Source organism: Ips typographus, linkage group LG4 (assembly GCF_016097725.1).
Source record: "Ips typographus isolate SLU linkage group LG4, UJ_Ityp_2.0, whole genome shotgun sequence".
NCBI lineage: Eukaryota > Metazoa > Arthropoda > Insecta > Coleoptera > Curculionidae > Ips > Ips typographus.
Genome location: NC_138425.1, coordinates 8,549,878 through 8,571,961, shown reverse-complemented (window position 1 = coordinate 8,571,961; position 22,084 = coordinate 8,549,878). Strand labels below are relative to the sequence as shown.

The 22,084-nt window shown below is 33.2% G+C and overlaps 5 protein-coding genes across 15 annotated transcripts in view; 3 read left to right on the top strand and 2 right to left on the bottom strand.

The window, feature by feature from the left end:
• Eip93F (Ecdysone-induced protein 93F) overlaps window positions 1-8,138 on the top strand; it is a 66,456-nt gene extending 58,318 nt beyond the window's left edge. For all 6 annotated transcript variants that reach the window (XM_081977819.1, XM_081977817.1, XM_081977818.1 and 3 more), the window contains one exon: window positions 615-8,138. In XM_081977819.1, coding sequence (XP_081833945.1) covers window positions 615-687 — 73 coding nt within the window. In that variant the 3' untranslated portion in view covers window positions 688-8,138. The remainder of the gene's footprint in view (window positions 1-614) is intronic.
• LOC145727961 (RCC1 domain-containing protein 1) overlaps window positions 1-11,580 on the bottom strand; it is a 68,078-nt gene extending 56,498 nt beyond the window's left edge. For 3 of the 6 annotated variants that reach the window (XM_081977837.1, XM_081977834.1, XM_081977835.1), the window contains exons 1-4: window positions 11,063-11,580; window positions 10,912-11,006; window positions 10,661-10,858; window positions 10,264-10,420 (exon numbers count right to left, since the gene is read on the bottom strand). In XM_081977837.1, coding sequence (XP_081833963.1) covers window positions 10,264-10,420; window positions 10,661-10,858; window positions 10,912-11,006; window positions 11,063-11,580 — 968 coding nt within the window. The remainder of the gene's footprint in view (window positions 1-10,263; window positions 10,421-10,660; window positions 10,859-10,911; window positions 11,007-11,062) is intronic. The other 3 variants (XM_081977836.1, XM_081977839.1, XM_081977840.1) reach the window with 1 other exon arrangement.
• A 3-nt stretch (window positions 11,581-11,583) lies between these two features.
• LOC145727965 (ADP-ribosylation factor-like protein 3) lies at window positions 11,584-13,000 on the top strand. Its single transcript, XM_081977849.1, has 3 exons — window positions 11,584-11,724; window positions 12,001-12,261; window positions 12,312-13,000. The coding sequence occupies exons 1-3, from the start codon at window positions 11,722-11,724 to the stop codon at window positions 12,588-12,590; spliced, it is 543 nt and encodes a 180-aa protein (XP_081833975.1). The 5' UTR covers window positions 11,584-11,721; the 3' UTR covers window positions 12,591-13,000.
• A 213-nt stretch (window positions 13,001-13,213) lies between these two features.
• LOC145727952 (uncharacterized) lies at window positions 13,214-19,709 on the bottom strand. Its single transcript, XM_081977814.1, has 9 exons — window positions 19,184-19,709; window positions 17,797-19,131; window positions 17,381-17,584; window positions 17,089-17,332; window positions 16,803-17,034; window positions 16,542-16,745; window positions 16,207-16,484; window positions 15,737-16,106; window positions 13,214-14,686 (listed from the first exon to the last, which is right to left on the bottom strand). The coding sequence occupies exons 1-9, from the start codon at window positions 19,466-19,468 to the stop codon at window positions 13,345-13,347; spliced, it is 4,494 nt and encodes a 1,497-aa protein (XP_081833940.1). The 5' UTR covers window positions 19,469-19,709; the 3' UTR covers window positions 13,214-13,344.
• Window positions 19,710-20,163: 454 nt separating this feature from the next.
• Window positions 20,164-22,075, top strand: und (methionyl aminopeptidase und). The gene is made up of 4 exons (XM_081977833.1): window positions 20,164-20,358; window positions 20,426-21,253; window positions 21,391-21,565; window positions 21,626-22,075. Exons 1-4 carry the CDS (start codon window positions 20,223-20,225, stop codon window positions 21,876-21,878), a joined length of 1,392 nt encoding a protein of 463 aa, XP_081833959.1. The 5' UTR covers window positions 20,164-20,222; the 3' UTR covers window positions 21,879-22,075.
• The last annotated feature ends 9 nt before the right edge of the window (window positions 22,076-22,084 follow it).

The following is a 22,084-nucleotide window of genomic DNA, read 5'->3' as shown; positions in this document are numbered from 1 at the left end:
CGTATAATTAAATGTAAAAAATAAAACTATTGTTAAGAGACTTGGAACGCATTATAAATATTTTATAATTGTTCGTTTAAGGTCTGAGAAATAAGTTTTTGAAAGTTTTAAGACAAGAAAATGTCTAGTTGTTAGTTGTTTTATTCTGGCGAGTTCACGAACTTCTAGGGATAGAAGAATTATTTATTACCAAGCGATCGAAGCAAAATATGTATAGAAATTAAATCATTTAACATGTTTTGTTCTATGCTTGAGATAAATGCAAGACCAACATACAACCACATACCATTATTTGCGAATCTGACACTGCAACTTACCCTAACTAAATATCTCCAAAGCTATAAGTAAGAAGCAACGTTTGTGTTGTGTCGAAAAATTGTAGTATTAGGCAAACTGGGATTATTTTGTGACAATTCCTTTTAACATCCTAATTTACAGACACTGTAGATTTTTGTATTCTATTCCAACAGAGTGATAAAGGGACGGAGTTTTCTAATATGCTAGGAAACTTGAAATGTACGAAATAAACCACCATTTTGTTAAAGTTATTAATAGACACATTCTTAAAAAGTATCAACGTAACGGTATATCTAATTTAAACTTTGTGATTTCAGAAATGGGTCGGGTTTAGCGACAGAAAGTACGGCAGGTAGCAGTGCCTCAGATAACGACGCGCCACAAGACTGACATCAACCTTTTATAAGAAACAACATTTTTTACTGATAAATACGCAGTACGGCCGTCCCGCACCAGGGGGACGTCCTCGACGTGGTTGTAAGTTTATTAGAACAAATGAGCTCGATATGACGTGTTTGTTGAGATATTTATTGTTTCACTTTTTTACCTGTTGTGTTTCGTGTAGATTAGCCCGACTCGTAAACATCAAAGCAGACTACTCTATATTCAATTGTTAGGTGTTTTTCGGACTCTCCAAATATATCGTTATACTCATTCGATTTTTATAATATGTGATAGGAACAATTCGAAATCTCTAGCAAGAGAAACAACAACGGAATTGTTTCTCTCATCCTAAATGTCTATTCATTCGGTGTATTTGGCGTATGTAAAAATTCTTCTATGTAATCTCTGTGTGTCTTAACGTGTGAGGGGTATACCTGAAGTCAAATTGTATAAAAATCACATTTCCATGTTCGCGCGTAAATTAACGAGCTGCTTTGATGATTAAAGTTAAAAATATTGATATTATATCCTTTTGGGACGCGTCCCACGATTGATTGAATGATGAAAAATTATATCTATCTGTGATTTAATCAAAATTTTTGATGTATATTTTCTCTAAAAATATCTTAAAAAATATTATATAAAATTTAAACAACTAGCAGGTAGTTAATTGATATGAAAATTTAATTAAATTCAAAGTCAGAACGTGTTTCGAATCCAAATTCGAGTGGAGTTTTGTTACAGTCAAAATCCTCTTTTTGGAGCTAAAAATGAAATGAAACCAAATGTTTGAGCCATTTACACATCATCAAAATTTGTTTTCAGCCGGACGATTTACGGGCTCGAAACACGTTGAACAAAATCGGAAAAACTAACAATTAGATCGAAGGCTAATTGGTCAGTTTTACTCGCGATATATCCTTTCGTTTCGGTTCCGTTTATTTCATATAACAATGAAGTGCAATTAGATGGTATATACATAATACATATATATTTACATCAATATTAATTAGTATATAAGATATATTCAAAGTATATTATATATTTGAAAATGGAAGCTATTTTGTTCGAGAGATAAAAGATTGACTCCAGGTAGAGTTAAAAAAAGTGCTTTTTCCCTTTTTCAACAACCGTCAGATGATTACAACCAAACCGTAAACCGAACCGATACCGACAGTTTTAATCGGATTCAAGTGCAGTTTTTTCGTCCACGACAGTGTTATGGTTTGACAGTTATTTGATACCTTGATTTGATAAATAGATTTTGTAGTAAGAGCAGCCTAAACCGGAACTATTGGCACAATCGTACCTTTTTAATATTAAAAATCTTACAACTTTCGAGTCATAACATACATTGCCCAAGAAACTTTTCCACAATGGTGATTCTTGTATTACTATAGCCGATTAAAAATTTACTTAGGTTTTACTTCTCTAGAAATTATTACTTAAAATTAAAAATGCTGCAATACTCTACTTTTAGAAATAAACATAAAATAGTGTTGGTTTTTCAGTTTTAAATAACTCTTTTACTTCTGAGGTATTTGTTAGTTACATAGGTCGTTAAGAACCTAAAAACACAGTTTTCTGAATAAAATATTAAAATAATGTTGGTTATGTAGGACAAAACGCTGGAATAAAAAACTGATAATGCCACCCACTTTAAAGAGCTTAAAAGTTTCTCTGGAGAAGTGTCATTAGTTTTGGTCTAGGTCCAATATTAACGCCACAAAAAAAAATTAAATTCAACATTAAAAAAATCACTTTTTAAAATATCTCAAAAACCAAAAAAAATTTCGATGTTTTCTCAATGTCACTTTAATAGGTCTGTTTGTAGAGGCAATTTCAAACTGGTTTCTAACTGATAATCGGAAAATGTGGGCTTTTATTGGTTAAATGCTCACGTGACATTGACATTTTCTGGCTAATCGCCAATAGCTGGACATGTTTCTCTTATTATTAGTTGGGGATTCTTTCTGCGAACAGACCTATTAAGGCCACGATTACGCAACTTTTCTCCCATTTAACCAAATCTGTATCTCTAACCGTTTTCAAGATCGCCATAGTGGCCCTCCTTATCCTGGACACACTGTATTTAAGTTAAAATCACTTCCACATCAACCGCATATGAAAATTTGTCACACTAAAATTTTCTATTACCTATTAACTCTTTTTTTTTGTTATTCAGATTAAATATTCTAATAAAACACGCTAGATTCGTGCATCCAACCATGTTTCAGTGAAATAAAATAACCGTATTTTGACAGCTCATTGTTGATTAAGGTTGATTAAGCTGAAAATGCAACACTCTAGTATTAACGCTAAGAAGATCATCCAAAGAATTCTCTCTCTAATTGACTAATTTTGGGACACTTTCAATAAACCTTGGTTCCTTGCTAATTCAGCGTGTTCCAAAATTTTTAAGTTTATAGTAATTATACATAAAAATTGGTAGCAGTTCTATTTTTAGATGCTTTTAGTATTATTTGGTTAATTTTAAATAGAACAGTACTCTTAACAAAATGTCTTGCATTAACTGCGAAAAATTGCAACAAATGATTGTGTACAGGGATATCCAAGTAAAAGTAACAAAGGTCGTATAAATCTATTTTTCTAATTATGGCATATAAAGTGACACTTTTCAAAACTGATTAGAGTGACAAAACGTTTTACTTTATGTAACTAGTTACATAAAGTATCACTTTATGTAACTGGTTATGAAAAGTTCATTTCATCACTCCCTGTTTTTATGCATTTCCGTAGAAACATATGGGCGACATCCATCATAACATGTCGTTGTCACTGTTTATATAAGGTGCTATGAAAGTGAATATTTGTGTTAAATCACTTTAAAAGATGGTTTTTACCGCTTTTTGGTCAAAATTAGAAAAAATTATGTATGCAACACGTTTCGAAAATGTCTTATTGTGTAACTCATTCAAATTGTAAGACCTCGCTGCGCTCGCCCTACAAACATTCATTCGTTACACAAAATCGATCTTTTCGTAACTGGTTACATAAATAGCTATTTTTTTTTTAAATACCCTTATTAGCTAATGGAAAATTTTAGGAATTTGAGGATTTTTAAATATTTGGATATTGCAAAATTAATTTAAATTTCAGATATACAAAAGTACTGCATAAGATTATAACGGTATTCTGTATAATTTTCTTTTATAATATAATTTTTCCAAATTTTACTTGGAATTTAAAAATGCGCTAAATTCGATTGAAATAACGATATTGTAGCATTCCCATTTCAAGTTAAATTGTTTTACTGACAAGAGAAATTCCGGAGTTGACATTTCAATTTTCAAAAATGAAAACATTTACAACTTGTTCCTTTTTCTTTGAATATCCCAATTACAATACATTTATGAGTTAGAAAATGATTTTATCTACTTTATGATCTACTAGAAGCGTTAACTACTTTGAAGATTGTTTATTTCTCAAGTTACGGTATCAGATAAAGACACTTCTATTATTTATCCTGTTATTAGGCACCAGATTAATTCATAATTTAATTAACACATCAATTTTTTTCATAATACACTGTGATGGTAAAAAAACTGCAACAAGAATCCCTCAAACCACACCAGATTTAACAGTAAACTTACACATATTTAAGTTGGACCAAATACTGCTGTATGTTGTACATAAGAATGGTATGCTTTTCATACATATCTTTTGACCGGCTGATTCGGTCGCAAAAGCGTCCCACTAGTTACATATTAAAAGGGTGGAAACATTGATTTGGTATTGAAAAAATCAACGTTTTCCCACTCGAAAACCGAAAATCAAACGGAGACCTTGAAACGACCGAACCGACCGGTCAAACTTAAACATTCCAACCATATATGTGCCAGATTTTTTATTCACAAGATTTAGCATTGAGATATTTATTACAAAAATATAATAAATGAAAATAAAAAGAGTGATCGCGGGCTGCTCCGATGAGCCTTCACCGTTCACGAGATTCGTTGTTTCGCAACAGGAAAAAATGTATTCGTCTTAAGTTTTCGAAGTCGTGACGGCTTCGCCGTTCGTAGTTGTAAGATTTTATAAAAAACACTGTTTTAAATGTTTGTGTGTCTCACTCCATGCTTGCGCTTGGCGGGTCCGGTAGTCGAAAACTCCAGCTTAGTTTCTCAGTTTTTTTTCTGACAAAAGAAAATGGTGATATTTTTGGGGGTTTTGGCCCGGATCCGCCGAAAACTGTTTTAGCTTGTAGTTATAAATACAGTGTACTAAAATGCAAATTGTAAACAGACAAAAAGCAAGTGTGTCACTATTTTGTGCAATTTTTATATCTAGTGTTATTGAACTGTTTTTCGTTTTATTTTTATCGTCATTGTGATAATTTGTTATAAAGACACCATTGTTTTTTATTATTTTTCTTAAAACTATTGTAAACCGGTCCAGCTAATGGACTGAAACGCGGTCCAAACCAATGGAACTCCAACAATGTAATCGTAACCTTAAAAAGTATACGCGTATAAAATATTTTTAACTGATCTACTTACTGAAGAGTTTTTTCTTAAAAGTTTTATATATTTCCTCTCTCAGAAGATGTGTTTATAGCAATTGATGTGTTCTATTAGGAGTATATAATTTAATGAAGGTTTTTATTTTTAAAAACTGTAAATGTTATATTATTGAACCTTTTTACAAAAGGATTTTTTGAGATTTTGCGGTTTATATTTGTAAGTTCAAAATCCGGGAACGATTCTAAACTACTCGTTAGGACTTATCAAGCAGACCAGAGTCGGTTTGAACACCCTGTGTCAGTATTTTTTGCATTGAAACCAACATTTAAAAAAAAAACAACGTAACGGACCAAGGTCGTTTTTTTAGATTTTTAGGTTTATCATTCCACAATATTAATTCGTGTCACGAATAAGACTTTATAGTTTTCCTACATATTTTTTTACATACGCATAACTTTAATTGAGTTTTTGATATAATTATAACAATTGTATTTGTTAAATAATGTTAATTTTACTAGCCTATAGGTAATACTTAAGTTCGCTTTAGTGTCGTGTAAATAGTACGTTTAGCACACTTTAAATATTTCAATATTTGTGTGCCTGCTGAATTACAACAGTAAAACTCGTTAATGTTTTTCAAACTTTGATAGGTTTCGAGTGGTCGATTTTAACAAGTCAACGGACGAAGGATTGTGGTGTCGACAATAAGCAGCAGTACAAATGATCTCAATTTTTCTGTTAGATACGCTGTTTTATAAAGATTTTTCCGCCGCTAGCAATGCATTTAGAATTTTTTAAATTACTGCAATCAAAAATGCCATAAAATCGTAATTAACAAGTTTTAAAAAACGTCTGTTTTAGTTACCTTTCATTTGTATAAAGAGCACTTACTTTATCCTTAAATTTTCATAATTTGTTCCAGTATGATTGACATTTATTCTATTTAACACTTTTTTCTATTCTCATGTAAGTTGCTTCAGTAAAGTCATCAGGCAGCTAAATAATTTAGTAATACTCTCTAGAATTACTTGTAGTAATGAAATGCAAACTAGCTTGATTTGCCAAGGTACTTGGCGTTTTTAGAGATTTCAGATACAGAAAGTAGACTAACAAAATTGCTTTAGACTGACAAAAACATGACAATGCTCCTTGTAAAACTTAGGTTTAAATTTGAAAACTCACAGCTTCTAAATAATAAAATAGTTCATTAGTAATCACAGCACAGTCCTTTAAACTGTAATCGACTTGTTAAAACGACCCTCCCCTACAAATCCGAGATTAATTTACACCAACCATATTTAACAATAGTATCCACTCGCAATTCCCACATTTAACCACTTTGATGAAGAGAAACGATTTAACGCAACCGAGTGTTCCGTTGCGATTTCTTTTTAATCTGTCACACTTTGTCTTTCATCGTTAAGCAAATAAATGAATTCTGTCAGAAAGAGAAAACTTATCGGTTCCGACGTAGGCGATTCGTAGAACAATTTATACAGAGTGTATACTTAAGTAGCGGTAGTAAGAAACGCGTCGATCGTTTGTGGCGCTTACAGTACAAGGTTAGATTTAATTCCCACTAGATTTTTTTTGTACATGAAACACTAATATGGTGGCGGCACTTAACTAATCGTAGCATTTAGACAGATACTTTTAGTACGTAATAGTATGTAGCGCTTACTTTTAGGGTTTCTCATTGTCAGTCTCTTCATCATTGTGGTAGCAGTTACAACGTTCAAACTGAAATAGACCGGTTAATGTTTCGCATACGAATACATGGCATATTTCGGAAGTATTTGATTTTTTTCGTGACATTCCAGTGATTTAAGTATTTACGATTGAGCACATTTCCACCGACAAGTGTCTTTTCCACTCTCTGATTTCGTATTTTTGTACCTGTTTGTTGGTGCGCCAGCCAAATGGAAAATATTTTCGTCTAGTCTAGTTTATGTAACGGTTTCGATTAGGGTCGATTAGAAAAACAAATTTAAAATATTAGAAAACAAAAATGTGATTGGTAGTAAAAAAAGTCAAAGACTGACGTAGAGGTACGAGATAATGTAGAAGGAATTTTATACCCCATTTTTCGTAGGTTGATTAGTTGTTATGTAATTGTTACAACAGACACAAGGTGTACCTTTTAAAATATGCCATTTTCCGAATATCAAAAATTTAAACCACACAAAACAGATAGGATTACAACAGATATAACTGGGACCAAAATAATCGTACTCTGTCATATCCGAGATATCAAAAGAATACAATATCAAAAAATAGGTATTTTTCCAATATTCAAACAGATTTTGCAACGTTTACGTTTATATGATATTATAAAAAAATATAGGTATATCCAAAAAAATATGTATAAATTTAAATTACGAAAAATATGTATTCGATTTTTTGACAATATATGTTAAAAAGTTGACGCCAAAACTCCTTCTTTTTGGATAAATCATTTTTCATGTAAAATATATTTCGTATTAAAATTGTGACTATAAATGCCTTGTAGCGTGAATATTTATATAAAATGATATCGTGGACGTTATAATGAATTAACAACTTACAACCACGGAAATTCATTTTGACGTTCACCATTATCGAGCAAACGTTGTATTTTTAGGTGTAAAGGAGGAAAATCCGGTTATGCGCTCTAAATGTATTTTTGTCATTCGGTGTTTTTCCTTATACGACGTACCTTTACCTATAGGCATTTTCTATAAAACAGTGGACCGGGTTTTTCTCTTAAAAAAATGCAGCCATTCTTGTTCATAAATATCTGTGACTCGTAAATGATAACGTTTTATTATAAAGAAAAGTTAGTGTTTGAACAACTATTGCTTTGTGGGAAATTGTTATTTTCAGAAAATATTTTAAAACCACAAAAATAAAAATATACCGATACACATTGTATATTTATAATGTAATTCTGAAGTATACCAGTATTTATTATACTGTGGACTACATTACAATGTTTATGTGAGTTTTATTTCCAATTATTCCACCAACCTATATTTTACAGTATTTACACTAATATGTTACCAAGCTGATAAGTCTAACTTGTCAGTTTGATAACAATTTGTTGAATGGACATTAAACAAAAAAAAATCACTAGGAAGACTGAAAAATTTATTTTTATTAACAGCCTTGAGAAAAATTCGATCTTCAATAATGAGGTAAATTTAGTTTGTCAATTTTACCAAGTATTAGAAAAAATGTAACTTTGCACGTTTCTGCTCTCCTGATGATATGCTATAGATATGACAGATCAATAGCAGGGTCTGATTTTACCGTTTCCATAAAAATTATGCTTAGAATAAAGTCATTCTGAACCCTTAAGCGTTTAAAATATAATCTAACTTAAAATATAACTAATCTCGAAAACTATACACAGTATGGCCAAAGAATAGCTATATAACAAGAAGAGACAGTTGAAAAGAGAAAGCGAATTAGAGAAAGATAGACTTTACCTATCAAAGTTAAGAGACAATCGACTGATATCGGCTTTGATCGTTAATTATCAGGAGTTTCATTGGTTGATCATTCAGGTTGTTAAAAGAATGTTGCCATATCTGCCAGACCACATCACCAATATGTATTTTAAAACCTTCCAATGATTAAGAAACGAACTTAAAACACTGACTCAAAAAAAGTAAATAATGATTATAAGAAATTAGTTTATATTTGATACTGAAAATTGGATGCAATTTTCATTTCAGAGTGAAATAAGATAAGAGACAACCGGTAACATGTTGCCTACCAAAGGCAAACCGAGGTGAGCCAAAAACATCACCCCAACATCAAAGGAATTATGCCAGCTATCCCTTCTTGTTAAATAGCTATTCTTTGGTATGGCTACGAAAATGTTTGTTTATTAGTAAATGTGGCCAAGGGAAATTGTTGGAAATAATTTTCAGCTTTCAAAAACTTAACTTATAGTAAAAATCTCATAAAAGTAATCCCCTATTCTCTACGAAGAATTTTCCTATTTAACTTTTTTTAATAAATCTCTTCAAATAAAGTGATGGGAGTAGTCCAAAGTTTGCTTTGAAAGAAATGAAATATCTCGAAAACGGCTAATCGTAGAGACTTCGTTTTTGCGGCATTTTAAAGAGCATTTTCTGTCCTGTAGAGTGTCCCAAAACAATGTTCCATTTAGTTTTCGGTCTTCTCGATAGAAGATCAAATGCAATGGTATAGCTTCCTATTACCTATTAAATAACAATCAGATTATCTATTGTTGTGTGAAAACTGCAGTAATCTATCTCTGTTGTAACACGAGATATTATTGAAAAATCGTTAAGAATAGTCTTTTTACAGTTATAAACATTACATTATTAATCAAATTACAATACTATATGTTGCATAGGGTTTGGTTATAATGGCAGTCATTCATACGTCAACGATCATAGATAATCTGTTTGCTTATGGAATAAGTCATAGGAAGCTTTGATTTTTGCATTGCATTTGATACCCTAAGATGAAAGTGCAATTTTTGTAAAAACGCCCTCTATCGAAAAGACCGAAAACTAAGTGGAACATTGTTTAGAGACACTCTACAGGACAGAAATTGCAGCAAAAACGAAGTTTCTTCGATTAGCCGTTTTCGAGAAATTTTCAGAGTTTTTGGACATTTTTCATTTTAGTGGTATCGAAACGCCCCATAGCGATGGATTTAGAAATCTGAAAATTATTTCCAGCTTTTTTCCTTGACCAAAATTACAAATAAAAAAAAAATTTTGTAGCCATACTTTTTAGGTATAGTTTTCGAGAAACAGCCGCGTGTACGGCTTTTTGGGACACCCTGTACAGTGCTGAGTGCCTTTCTTAAAAATAAATTACAAAAAGGATGCGTCGGTCATTCTTAAAAAAAAAATACGGGCAAAAAATCCGTCTGACGTCAGATAATACTAAAAGGGCGAAAAACTGGTGGACGCCAGACTTGTCTTAAAAATCATCTCTCATGGCCACGGTCAGTAAAGTTAAAAAATAGTAGGTATATTAAATAATATGTGTGATAAGTAGGTTATTATCGCAGGCAAGTAAAATTGCAAAAAACCGAGGGCGGTAATAACCCAGTACCACTCCTCTTGAGACTTACTTACATATCACAGCAGAATTCCAAGGACCACATATAATTTTTTCTATATTTTCAGTGGGGGCGTCTTCTATTAATTCATAAGAATAATAGTCTTCTTGATTTGTATTATGTAACTGTTTGTATTTGTTCCATCCACACCCATATATTTTGCCATTTTCTGGAAAAATGTATCAAATTCACTATAATGAATATGATAATAAATTACAAAGCAAAATTGTAGATTTACAGGATGCAAGTTTCCACTATGCAAGTGTTATTTTGTAAAAGCAGTACAGAAAACAAAAACCCCAAGTCTCATTAGTAGATTAATTTAAAAAATACCTACTTAACAAGGCTGTTCACTACACTATTTAAAGTTTATTACTTGATTCACAAGTAGATCAAAAACATTTCTTACCTAGTAATGCAATTGTGTGTTTACTCCCACAAGCAACTTGAAGAACATTAACTTCAGGACATTCACCAATATCCACAACTTGTGGAGTGGCCATTACTGTAACTTTGTCCTTTATGGACAATCCTAACTGACCATTTCCATTCAGTCCCCACATATACAAATCACCTTGATCACTTACAGCAGCTGAGTGCCATCCACCTTAAAATAAATCAAAAAAAGTAGATGAAATAAATATGTTTCTAGTGGTTTACCTGCTGCAATTTTTACTATTTTAATACCAGCTAAAGCCTCAACTTGAATTGGGTCTAAGTGGTCATCAAGTTGTCCTGTACCTAATTGTCCTTTACTGTAAATTAATGACATAGCTACAACACTTTTAATCTGCAACTCTAGTTGACCAACCTGCCGGCTCCAAAAGTATAAACTTTGCCAGAATCATCAAGTAAAATACAATGTTCTCGTCCTGTTTGTACATCCACTAGACTTTGGTTCATAAAGTTCAACTTTGATGGAATAGTATACAAGTATCCTTTCTGTGTATAAGCAACATTCAACTTACATCTTGAGCTTATAAACTTAACTTTGTCATCACAGTCAGTAAAATGACTCACTTTATTAACTTTCCAATCCTCATCCACATTTACTCTAAATATTTCTCCACTGTCACTTAGAATTAAAATATTATTATCACAGATAACAATGTCAGCTATTTGAACATCATCAGGTAACTTAACACAGTCCTCTTTAGCAAGCTTACAATATACTATCACTTTGTTATTGCAAACCAACACAGCAAAAGTGTGGCCTAATACAAACTGGTGCGTTTGCTCAAGGACAAAGGCCGCATTGAATTTATCTACACATTCACGCGAGTCATTTAACTGGTCGTACAAATTAAAACCTTTACACAATATCCGCATGGTATCGATTAATAGTAGTAGAATTTTCGATTTATTTACCTCCAGGGTGGCAGATTCTGTCAAGGTGCCTTGCAAAAACTGAATTGAAACGTCCAGTTTAAGCGGCTTTTGCTTTGAAAACTTTCACATTACATTGATCAAATGGTAAGTAAATATGTTGCTTTTAAAGGGTGTGAGTTATACATTAATAAACTATAATTTAAAAATAAAAACTGGGTAAAGTTTATAGTGTGATAACTTTGTTGTGATTGTAATTTTTGCCGGTTGTCATGGTGACACTGACACTTAACATAACCTACAAATTAAATGATCGTTGTAACATGAAGTTAGGTTGTCCAGTAATTACTGGCCTTTAACCAGCACCTGACTACTTACTGGTTTCTTCAACTGATTTTTTAAACACAATGTGATATATTTTAGGGACTTTTGTCTATTCTAAGAAAACTGACATCAACACCCGAGCGGGAGTTGAGAATACTTCTTCTCGGTCTAGACAATGCAGGTAAAACTACCATACTAAAAATGCTGGCATCCGAAGATATAACTAACATAACACCCACTGCTGGTTTTAACATAAAATCCGTAATAAGTGACGGATTCAAGCTGAACGTGTGGGACATTGGCGGACAACGGAAAATACGACCTTACTGGAAGAACTATTTTGAAAATACTGACGTCTTGGTACAACTGAGACTCTATTAACTGGTGAAGCACTGACAAACTTTTTTCAGATTTACGTAGTGGATTCAGCGGACAAAAAACGATTAGAAGAAACTGGAATCGAACTTTATGAACTGCTAAGCGATGATAAGTTGAATAACGTCCCCTTGTTGGTTTACGCCAACAAGCAAGATCTTCCCGACTCTTTGACTGCTGCTGATTTAGCGCAGGCGTTAGGTCTGCCTTCAATCAAAGACCGGACATGGCAGATACAAGCGTGCACTGCTTCCCAAGGAACTGGGGTGCGCGAAGGCATGGAATGGGTCTGCAAAAGTATTAAGAAGAAGTAGTTTTTATAATAAAGTTATTATTGTTGTTTGCTTTATCTGGTGAGGAGGTTCGATTCCAGCACCACAGTCAAACAGTTTGCATTGCAAATCAATATTTCTTCAAGAACCGATAAGAACATAAGCACGTTTTGAGACATGTTGCTATTATTTATAGATTTTTATAACTACCTTAATCAGTGGAGTTAGAAAAAGGGTTGATATGCTAATGGGCAGTAGATATTACATACAATATACATGCCTATATATTATAGTAATATGTATACGAAAAATATTTTAACTAATTGCACACCTTTATTTTTAAACTATCAAAGCTATGTTGATTCTGTACTATGTTCCTTTGATGATAAACAGGGTAAGATCTTAATAATTGTCAAAATATGAAATAAAAAAATCCACCCACTTTTACAATACCAAGATTGAATCCTTTGTACCTAAACTGTAAGGAATTGTAGTAATTACTACCGAATATTGACTTCATTATAAAATTAACAGTCACGCTAAGTTTACATGTGCAACATTTGCGTAAATCTCACAACTGTCAAATTTGTCACATCCAGTCCTATCGACTGACATATACGTCACTTCTTACGTCCAGAAGAAAAGTAAAAAATCTTAACATGACATAATATTCAGAAATATCATATATTTTAAAGTAATTCAATAAATAATAAATTGATAATAACCTACACGGAATAATACAACTGTTTAAAAAATGGCACCCTGGTTTCCTAACTAACTGGACTAGTTTGCGCCGCTAAAAAATCCTTTTACAAACCCTTGAAGATTTTCTTATGGCTCCCGAGCTGCTACTGCAGGCACCATCACTTTCACTATTGGACAGTAAATTTTCCGTGTTTGCCTTTCTCGCTTTAGCACTTTTCTTCAACGAATATGTGAGCTTTTCCATAAACTCTGCTGATTTGGCTGCAGCCTCTCGATTTTCAGGGCTCTCGGGAATCAACGAACTAGTGTTTTGGCTTTTCTGTTCTTCGATAACAACCTTGTCCGGCAACAGCACGTTGTTTTTGCATAATTCCTCTTTTAGTCTGCAAGATTTTTTTATTTTTTCAGTGAGCAATTGGCTTCTGGTTTTTGTAGTATTGTTTTCGGAGGTAACAGGTAACTTCTGTATAGAGCTTAGCTTATCCCCATCTCCTAGAGACACGACAGGTTGTTTTTTTGTGTGTTTTGATTTTGATGGGGTGCCAGTAATCAATTCGTTTTCCGATGAAGTGCTTTTGCATGTTTTTGGGTGTTTTCGGCTGGTGGAGTGCGCTTTCGGTGGGTCCATCGCGATGGAGAAAGTTGGCACACTTGATGTTTTTCCTTTCGGTTTATGAAGTACAAACGCTTCTTCTTCACTTGATGGGTTTTTGGGTTTCTTTTTGCGAATGCTTTTAGGAACTTCAGCAGGGGAATTTACGTCTATGTCGTTTGAATCAAACAGTTTGCATCTTCTAGGTTTTCGTCTAGGCGGTGAGTAGTCAGGTACAACAGGCAAACAAATTTTCACAGGTACTGAAGTATTGCGGATTGGAGTTTTAGGTATGTTAGGGCTGCTAACAATAGTTGAGCACTTTCGTTCAGACTGAAAACTATTTTTTTCCATTTTCTTCGCCATTGAATAATCGACTTTCTGCATTAATAGATCATTGTAAAGGTGCACGTATCGTATCTTTTGTGGCTTTAAAGTTTTTAGTAGACTTGCATTTATGTTCTTAGCTTCGTCTTTTAAGTTTTTTCGGGACATGTGATAACTGTACTCGTATAAAATGTTAGCGTATATTTCCAGAAATAAATCGTCAAAATTAGGAATCAATGCCTCAGGCATCAGCTGACCAACTTTCGATCGGTAATTGTCAAAGTTAGACTTCAAATAATCGTGCATCTCTACAGCTCCTGCTACAAAATCTTCGGCAACTTTATAATCGTTCTCGTACATATTTGCTAAGGCGCTCAAGTAATATTTTTGCAAAATAACTCGCTGGAACTCGGTAGACCGACACATTAAACATAGGCACGATTTGTTGTGGGACACAAATGGCGGCAGCTTGAATGTCTCAACTGTTAAGGTGGGCGAGGATGGATGGTATTGCCTGACAAAAAAATTGTTTTGCTAGTAATGCGCACTTATGAATTATTATGAGACAATTTGCACTTCAGGCCTAGTGTCTCTAATTATTGTGGGGTAATATAAATAAAATAAAACTCATCCAATTTAATTGATAATTCAAATGTATAGCCTGTTCAGCGATTCTAACTGTTGCGTCATAATCACCAGCAAAAAAATTATGTCAGTGATTAAATATGATATTGATTGATTGTCAAAATTATAATAGTTTTAGGTTATAACTTAACTAAGGCTACAATCAATTATATAGTATATGACCAATCAATCAAAGTTGAAATACCAACAATTAAACAATTCTGAAAATGTGTAAAACACTTGCAGAAGCTTCTGGCAATTTTAAACAATTTTTATACTTATGGCTAAATTATGCTTTGACTGTGACAGGTCATGTGCAAAATGTCACAGTCAAATATAAACTGCTCCTAGAGTGCCTTTAAATATGTTGGTGCAAATGGCCCTTCGCCCTTAGAACATTACTTGTAGAGGCCTCTGACAAATTTAAAAGGTAGTTAGTCGTATTAAGGGGCTTCTGACACTTTTTAGAAAGTTGTCAGTAGCATTTAGAGGCCACTGGCACTTTCTTAATGGATTTAGAAGCTATTGAAAATTCAAAACAATTTTTGAAAGGTTTAAGATACTTGTAGAAGCCTCTGACAATTTCTAGACGGATTTTTACCTAATGAAATGAGATAAGAGATGTGACGCAACAGTCAGAAGCCACTGAACAGAAACTAACTACAGCTTGGTAAATAATAATTATATCAAAGTGATTGATACAGCTGTGTACACTTGAATATCATAATTATATTGACCATAAGGAATATTGTAATAACAGACAAATGTATGACCTACAGTTGTAAAATATGGGATGTAATTCGAAAATAAACTAGCCTTTATTATTCACCATGTACGCTTTATACCGAGTGCGCTAATTTTATATCAAGGCTTCAAAAATTGTGTAGTGGCACAAATAAAAATATATTTGAAAAAAAAAAAACAAAAAATTAACGCTTACCTGTAATGTTCTGGTACATCCAGCACCAACTCTTGGATCATATCAGTACACTTATCAACTTCCTTTTCGAGCACCTTTTCAACTAACTCAACCTTGCGACCTAATTCATAGGTTGAGGAATGATTCAGCGTCAAAATATCATCTATTCCGTTCAATTTCACCCGGCAATGATCGAAAAGGCCGGTGGTGACGTCGCTGTACCCCAAACAAATCAACAGGGAGACCAACCTCAACGGTAGAACTAATTTCTGAGTCAAAAACACAATTTCTTTGGAATACGCTCTCAAATCGCGAGGCAAACGCATTATTTTGTAGGTTTGAACCAATTCATATATCGTATCCAAACCAATACTCAACGCAAAAAGATCACCTGCAAGTTAAGAGAAGAAGAAATCTGTAGGTAGATAAAATACTGGAAAATTACATAATAACGTTTAATTTAACATTGAAAGCTTTCTTTAAAAACTTACGAGAAGTCTTGATGTATCCCAAAACCACATCATAGGCTCTGTGGAGTTTAAGTGTCATTGGTTCTCTTTCATGCTCCCCCCGTATAAAATTGCAACTTTTGGTTAATTTAAATAAAACAACATAGAGTTCAGCTTTCAATATTTCAAGTTCGGTACTGCTATTAGGCAAAGAACATATACTATCTGCAATTTGCCATGATTTATATGCTTCTTCTGGAGCATTGTGTAATAACAATTTAGATTTAGAAATGTTATAAACTGCCAATGTTTTGTTGTACCTGCAAAAAAGTTGTAAAATCAACTTATAAAAGGTAAATATTTTAAGTAGAACATACTTTCCATCTGAGTTGTCAATTTGCAACTCCTTTTCCACCCTATCGCCTGTACCAATCAAATTCTTTATATAATCCTTCCTGATATCCCCACACTCAATCAGATGGCTCAAGTTTAACAAAATAAGCTCAGAGTTTCCACTTTTTTCTGCACATTTCATTGACATAAAGCAACATTGCAGATTGGCAATAGTGAGGTTGTGTAGCCTATAAATGTAACAAACTTACATTCCCACCAAATAGTTCTTAAATGAAATGTCCAACCTGTACTTCAACGACATAGCATACAAAAGTTTGGCAACAACTTCGAAAACGTTAACTTCAAAATTGGCTTCGATTAAAGAACTTAAAATTTCCCTGGATGTATCTAAGAACTTCAGGACACATAAAAATTTACTAAGTCGCAGATTAGAGTAGGCTGACACTATATCGCATTCGTCGTTTGCATCTTTTGGCACCACGTCAATGTCTTTTTTTTCCTTTACTGATTCTACCACTAAAATTATTTTCAGTTGTATGTTAAGAGACAAAACTCAATACCAACAACTACCCCTCATAGTCATCTCCATTTCCGCCAAGTTTTTATCAGCTTTATTAATAAAAGACACTTCAAAAAGATAGTAATTCAAAACGGCGAAGGCAAGTTGAACTTTAGAGTCTGTATTACTACTCAAATAATCTTCAAATTTACTTTTAGCCTTCAGCATTATTGGTAACATTTCATTGCGCATTAAAATATCACCTTCACCATACACTTCAATCAGTATGTCACTAAATGTAGGTATATCTGCAATCTGTTAAAAAGTGCAGGAATAAATTTGATTGAAACAACCCTAGTCTACCTCAATAAGTTGATTAAAGCAGGACCTCATGCTCAGGCGGTTTCTCCAATATTCCTTGTACTTAGTTATCTCCAAAGTTAGCAGTGCAATTTTTTTATCAGCTGTTAATAATGTTTTGTAATTAAAAATGTCTTTTAATTCATTGTGTTGTCTATGTAGAACGTCCACCATAGTTAACTGCTTAAGAGAGTCATCTATTTTACACTGCAACAGTGAAAAATTAGAATCTATTGTTGGGTTTCATAACACATACAGACAAATTTTCAAGAAGCTACTAATAGTTACTTTGAAAAATTGACATAGTAAGACACTTGTTGCTTTTCAAAAAGTGGTGTTAAAACTGGGCTTAATCTTAATTTTAAAAGAAGACACAATTTTATATATCAAGATTAAATTAATAAATAAAAAATACTCACTTTTTTCTTAATCCATTCACGACGAATTACAATTTCACTCTCCTCTGGATACAAAAGACAATGCATAGCAGCAACAGCCAAACCACCAATAAAATTTTCAGTCTTGAAGAGTCCATCAGCAATTGAGGTGAATAAAAATGAAATATTTCTCTGAGTTATCACTTTTGGTTTAGCTCCTTCAATCTCAAATATGTGTTTTAGCAAACACCTGTTAATCACAGTGTGACCATGATTTTCATTATTAAATAGCACTACTCCAAGATTGTAAGCATAAGCACTCAAGTCTGTATAGACTGGGGTCCAATATTGCCATTTAGCTTCCTTTATCTTTTTCAGCCAATCAAAATAATAGTTGAGCCACACTAGTACAGTAGCAAAAAAATTATTATCCAAGGTGTTGCAGTGATTTCTAATATAACTTTTTACAAGATCTGTTACATGACCCCCAATTTTAAATGCTACTATATGTACTAAGCACATTGAACACTTGCATGACTGTTCTGTAGGATTTTTGATACTAATGCATTCCCAGTCAACTTGATTCACATGTAATGTCAAGTCTTGAAAAAGTTTGAGCACATTTAAAATAACATCCTGTGAAAGGTTTATCCACCTTTCAGAACCACCGTTTTTATAATAAAGTAACAGCTCTTGCAGCGGTCGATTGACATAGTTTAGAACATTTAAAAAGGCATTTTTATTCCTTTTTTTAAACACATTGGAAAGTTGGTTTATTGTTTTTATCTTTTCATCCAACTTCTGCAACTCATCAGGATACAAAGCAGACACTATCTCAAATATTGAGAAACTATCCAAGTAATCCTGGGATAAATTCTGTTTTACTTGGAAATCAACTATTACTCTGATACTGCAATTACATGATTCAAATGTGTTTGTTTGCAGCTCAGTTTGTAGTAAATCTTTGAAAATATCTGAATAAATATCCAATAATACTGTTTGTATGTTTTCAGTAGATTCCTTCCTAACAGGAAAATTTAAACTTATCACTTCTAATACAGTTTTGAAAAAATTTAACATCTGATCACCAGTTGCACCCACAGCTTTATACTGCTTGTAACAGATTAACACCTGATTAAGCATGCTCTCTACATTATTTAATTTACATTGAGCTTTCAGTTCTAGCCTAACCACTTGCATAAGGTCATCAATGTTGTCGGATGCATTTTCAACATTTGCTACCTGAGATATTGCTCTAGATATTAACTTAATCAGTGAGTTGTATGTAGATTCAGCAGGGCCATCACACAAACTAGACTTGTCTAGTAACTTTGGAATTATTACTGATTCTAGCTTTGCCAGAATATCAATTCTCTCCTGTAAAACAAAAGGTAAGAAATAAGTTTTAATTGATAATTTTTAAACTTACCTTATTGCACAGAAATTTAATTACGTGATAAACACTTTGGTAGTAGACATTGAGTTCCTTGTTGTCGAGCTTAGTGATACTTTTGGAAATAAAATTACAACATTTTTCTAGGTATTCAGCTTCACACTTTTCTGGCGTATAATAACAACATTTGGAGAGATCAACCAATATATTCAAATAAAAAATTTCACTTGAGAAAGTTAATGAGTTCATTAAATCGAAAGCCGCAGAAAATTGACCATTGTTAAACAATTTTACAATTTCTAAAATGTTGGTTCTGCTCATAATGGCAGAGTGCAGATACTGACTTGGGAATGGAAATTACAACGATTTTATACACACACAAAAATACACGTTAAACGGGTTAAATAATCTATAAGAGAAGCTATTTTTGTTTAAAAGTCTTTAAAATATTCAAAAGTAATCAATGGGAACTATTGGAAGGTTTTGAAACTTGTAATGAACTGAATGATAAACTTGAAATTCGAAGACCGTTGTTAACGGCGTTAACGTCAAAATAATAGAAAATGTGTGGTTAAGGACATAAAAAAAAGAAGAATTTCAAAAAAACACCATTCTAGACTGTTCTATAATGGTTGTATCTCTTATGAGTCACAGTCTAAACTAGTACATATATCTTATATATCCTTACAACAGAAAGCCATAAAGTTAAAAAAAAAAAAAATCCTTACAACACAACCTAAAAAATAAATAGTCGTAGATAGAAGCGTTCCGAGAACAACTCCTATACTACTGCACGGAGTACTTTATATCAGTGTAATCACGAATATACAACATTACAAACAGAACACTAATTTCTGTAATCACTATAACGAATCGTAACAAAACGTTTTAGATGTTAAAAAGCTGTAGAAGTATATCAAAAGGAAAAACGTGTTTGTCACCAAAAATTAATAATGTAATTCCGAACGCTGCTCTATCTAAAACAGAAATCAGATGGTTTTGACGTTGAGGCAATGACGTAACGAATTTTGGATTAATTCCATTTTCATTATTTTTGTGTTGTGAAATCAAGGAAATGGCGGCCTTAAAAACTGAAATCATAGAAGGGAGCCACGAGGACGACAATGATAAAGCCGCCGTGATCGAGGACGTTGAAAACGTACCGGAGGGCGCAAAGAAAAACAAGAAGAAAAAGAAAAAAAACAAGCTGGGTAAGTGGTATTTGTGTCAAATAGCCGGGTTTCTTATTGTGATTGGAATTTGGAATTTTATTTGTAGCAAATGCCGATCCGGTTCAACAAAACGGAATAGCAAATGGGGATTTGCCGGCCCCCGCGGAAAACGATGTGGTTGAACCCGTGGCTGAAGAAAATGCTGAAGGCGAGAAAAAGAAGAAGAAGCGTAATCGCAAAAAGGGGGGTAAACACACTCAAACTGATCCCCCTACAGTAGCAATTGTCGACCTTTTTCCTGACGGTAATTTCCCTGAAGGGGAGATTCAGGACTACCCTATTGTCAATGATGACCGAACAGCCAAAGACAGATTCACTTCAGAAGAAAAAAGAGCATTGGATAGAATGCATAATGACATCTATAAAGAAGTACGTTTGGCAGCTGAAGCTCACAGACAGACTCGCAAACACATCCAGAAATGGATAAAACCTGGCATGACCATGATAGAAATTTGTGAGGAACTAGAAAACACTGCTAGGAAATTGATAGCTGAGGATGGTTTGAAAGCTGGACTGGCATTTCCTACTGGTTGCTCAAGAAATCACTGTGCAGCCCATTACACCCCAAATGCTGGTGACAAGACTGTTCTTGAGTATGATGATGTACTGAAAATTGATTTTGGTACCCACATTAATGGAAGAATAATTGACTGTGCTTTCACTCACACTTTTAATCCAAAATATGACAAACTGGTAGAGGCAGTTAGAGATGCAACCAACACAGGAATCAAAGCTGCTGGTATTGATGTTCAATTGTGTGATGTGGGTGCACAAATTCAGGAGGTTATGGAATCTTATGAAATTGACTTGGATGGCAAAACTTACCAAATCAAATCAATTAGGAATCTAAATGGACACTCAATTATGCCCTATAGTAAGTTGAAACATCTAAGTTTTTAAATAAATAAAAAAGGTAGGATTTATTTAAGATGACTTAAGTCAAAGTTTAGTTTCTCTTCTCTCAAGAATGCTAATTTTAGTGTAAGCTTTTATTTCTTTTATTTTTTAAAGAAATTCATGCCGGTAAGACTGTACCAATAGTCAAAGGGGGTGAGGCCACTGTCATGGAGGAAAATGAGTTTTATGCTATTGAAACTTTTGGATCAACTGGTAAAGGAGTGGTACATGATGACATGGATTGTTCTCATTACATGAAAAACTTTGATGTCCCATATGTGCCATTACGGTAATTTTTACTATACTGCTTTAATAACTCATTTGGTTACTTACTAAATATGAATTTCAGTTTGCAATCATCCAAAGCCTTACTGAACATAATCAACAAGAACTTTGGTACACTGGCTTTCTGCAAGAGGTGGCTCGACCGTGCTGGGGCAACCAAATACCAAATGGCTTTAAAGGATTTGTGTGACAAAGGTATAGTGGATGACTATCCTCCTTTATGTGACATTAAGGGTTGTTATACTGCCCAATTTGAGCATACTCTTGTTCTTAGACCCACCTGTAAAGAGGTTGTTTCGCGTGGAGATGATTATTAATAAAACAGTTTGGCAATCATTTAGGATTTGTTTTACATATTTTATAAAGGTATTGCTTTTTGTAATTGTTTTTTCTAGGAGTTTGTGGTCTTTATAGTATGAAGAAGTTCACTGTTTTTATTTGATGGACTTTTTGTTAATACTTGTGGTTGTTATTACCACATGTACATTTAAAACAATAAACGTTTCTGTACTTACCTGTTTAG

Excerpts from the sequence above, each read along its gene's own strand:
- LOC145727965 (XM_081977849.1), top strand. Across the intron at positions 12,262-12,311 it reads TTGAAAATACTGACGTCTTG|ATTTACGTAGTGGATTCAGC; the intron begins GTACAACTGAGA and ends AACTTTTTTCAG.
- LOC145727952 (XM_081977814.1), bottom strand. The coding sequence starts at position 19,468 with ATGAGCAGAACCAACATTTTAGAAATTGTAAAATTGTTTAACAATGGT. Across the intron at positions 19,132-19,183 it reads TTAAATTTCTGTGCAATAAG|GAGAGAATTGATATTCTGGC; the intron begins GTAAGTTTAAAA and ends TTTGTTTTACAG. Across the intron at positions 16,485-16,541 it reads ATTGACAACTCAGATGGAAA|GTACAACAAAACATTGGCAG; the intron begins GTATGTTCTACT and ends ACTTTTTTGCAG.
- und (XM_081977833.1), top strand. The coding sequence starts at position 20,223 with ATGGCGGCCTTAAAAACTGAAATCATAGAAGGGAGCCACGAGGACGAC. Across the intron at positions 20,359-20,425 it reads AAAGAAAAAAAACAAGCTGG|CAAATGCCGATCCGGTTCAA; the intron begins GTAAGTGGTATT and ends TTTTATTTGTAG. Across the intron at positions 21,566-21,625 it reads GTCCCATATGTGCCATTACG|TTTGCAATCATCCAAAGCCT; the intron begins GTAATTTTTACT and ends TATGAATTTCAG.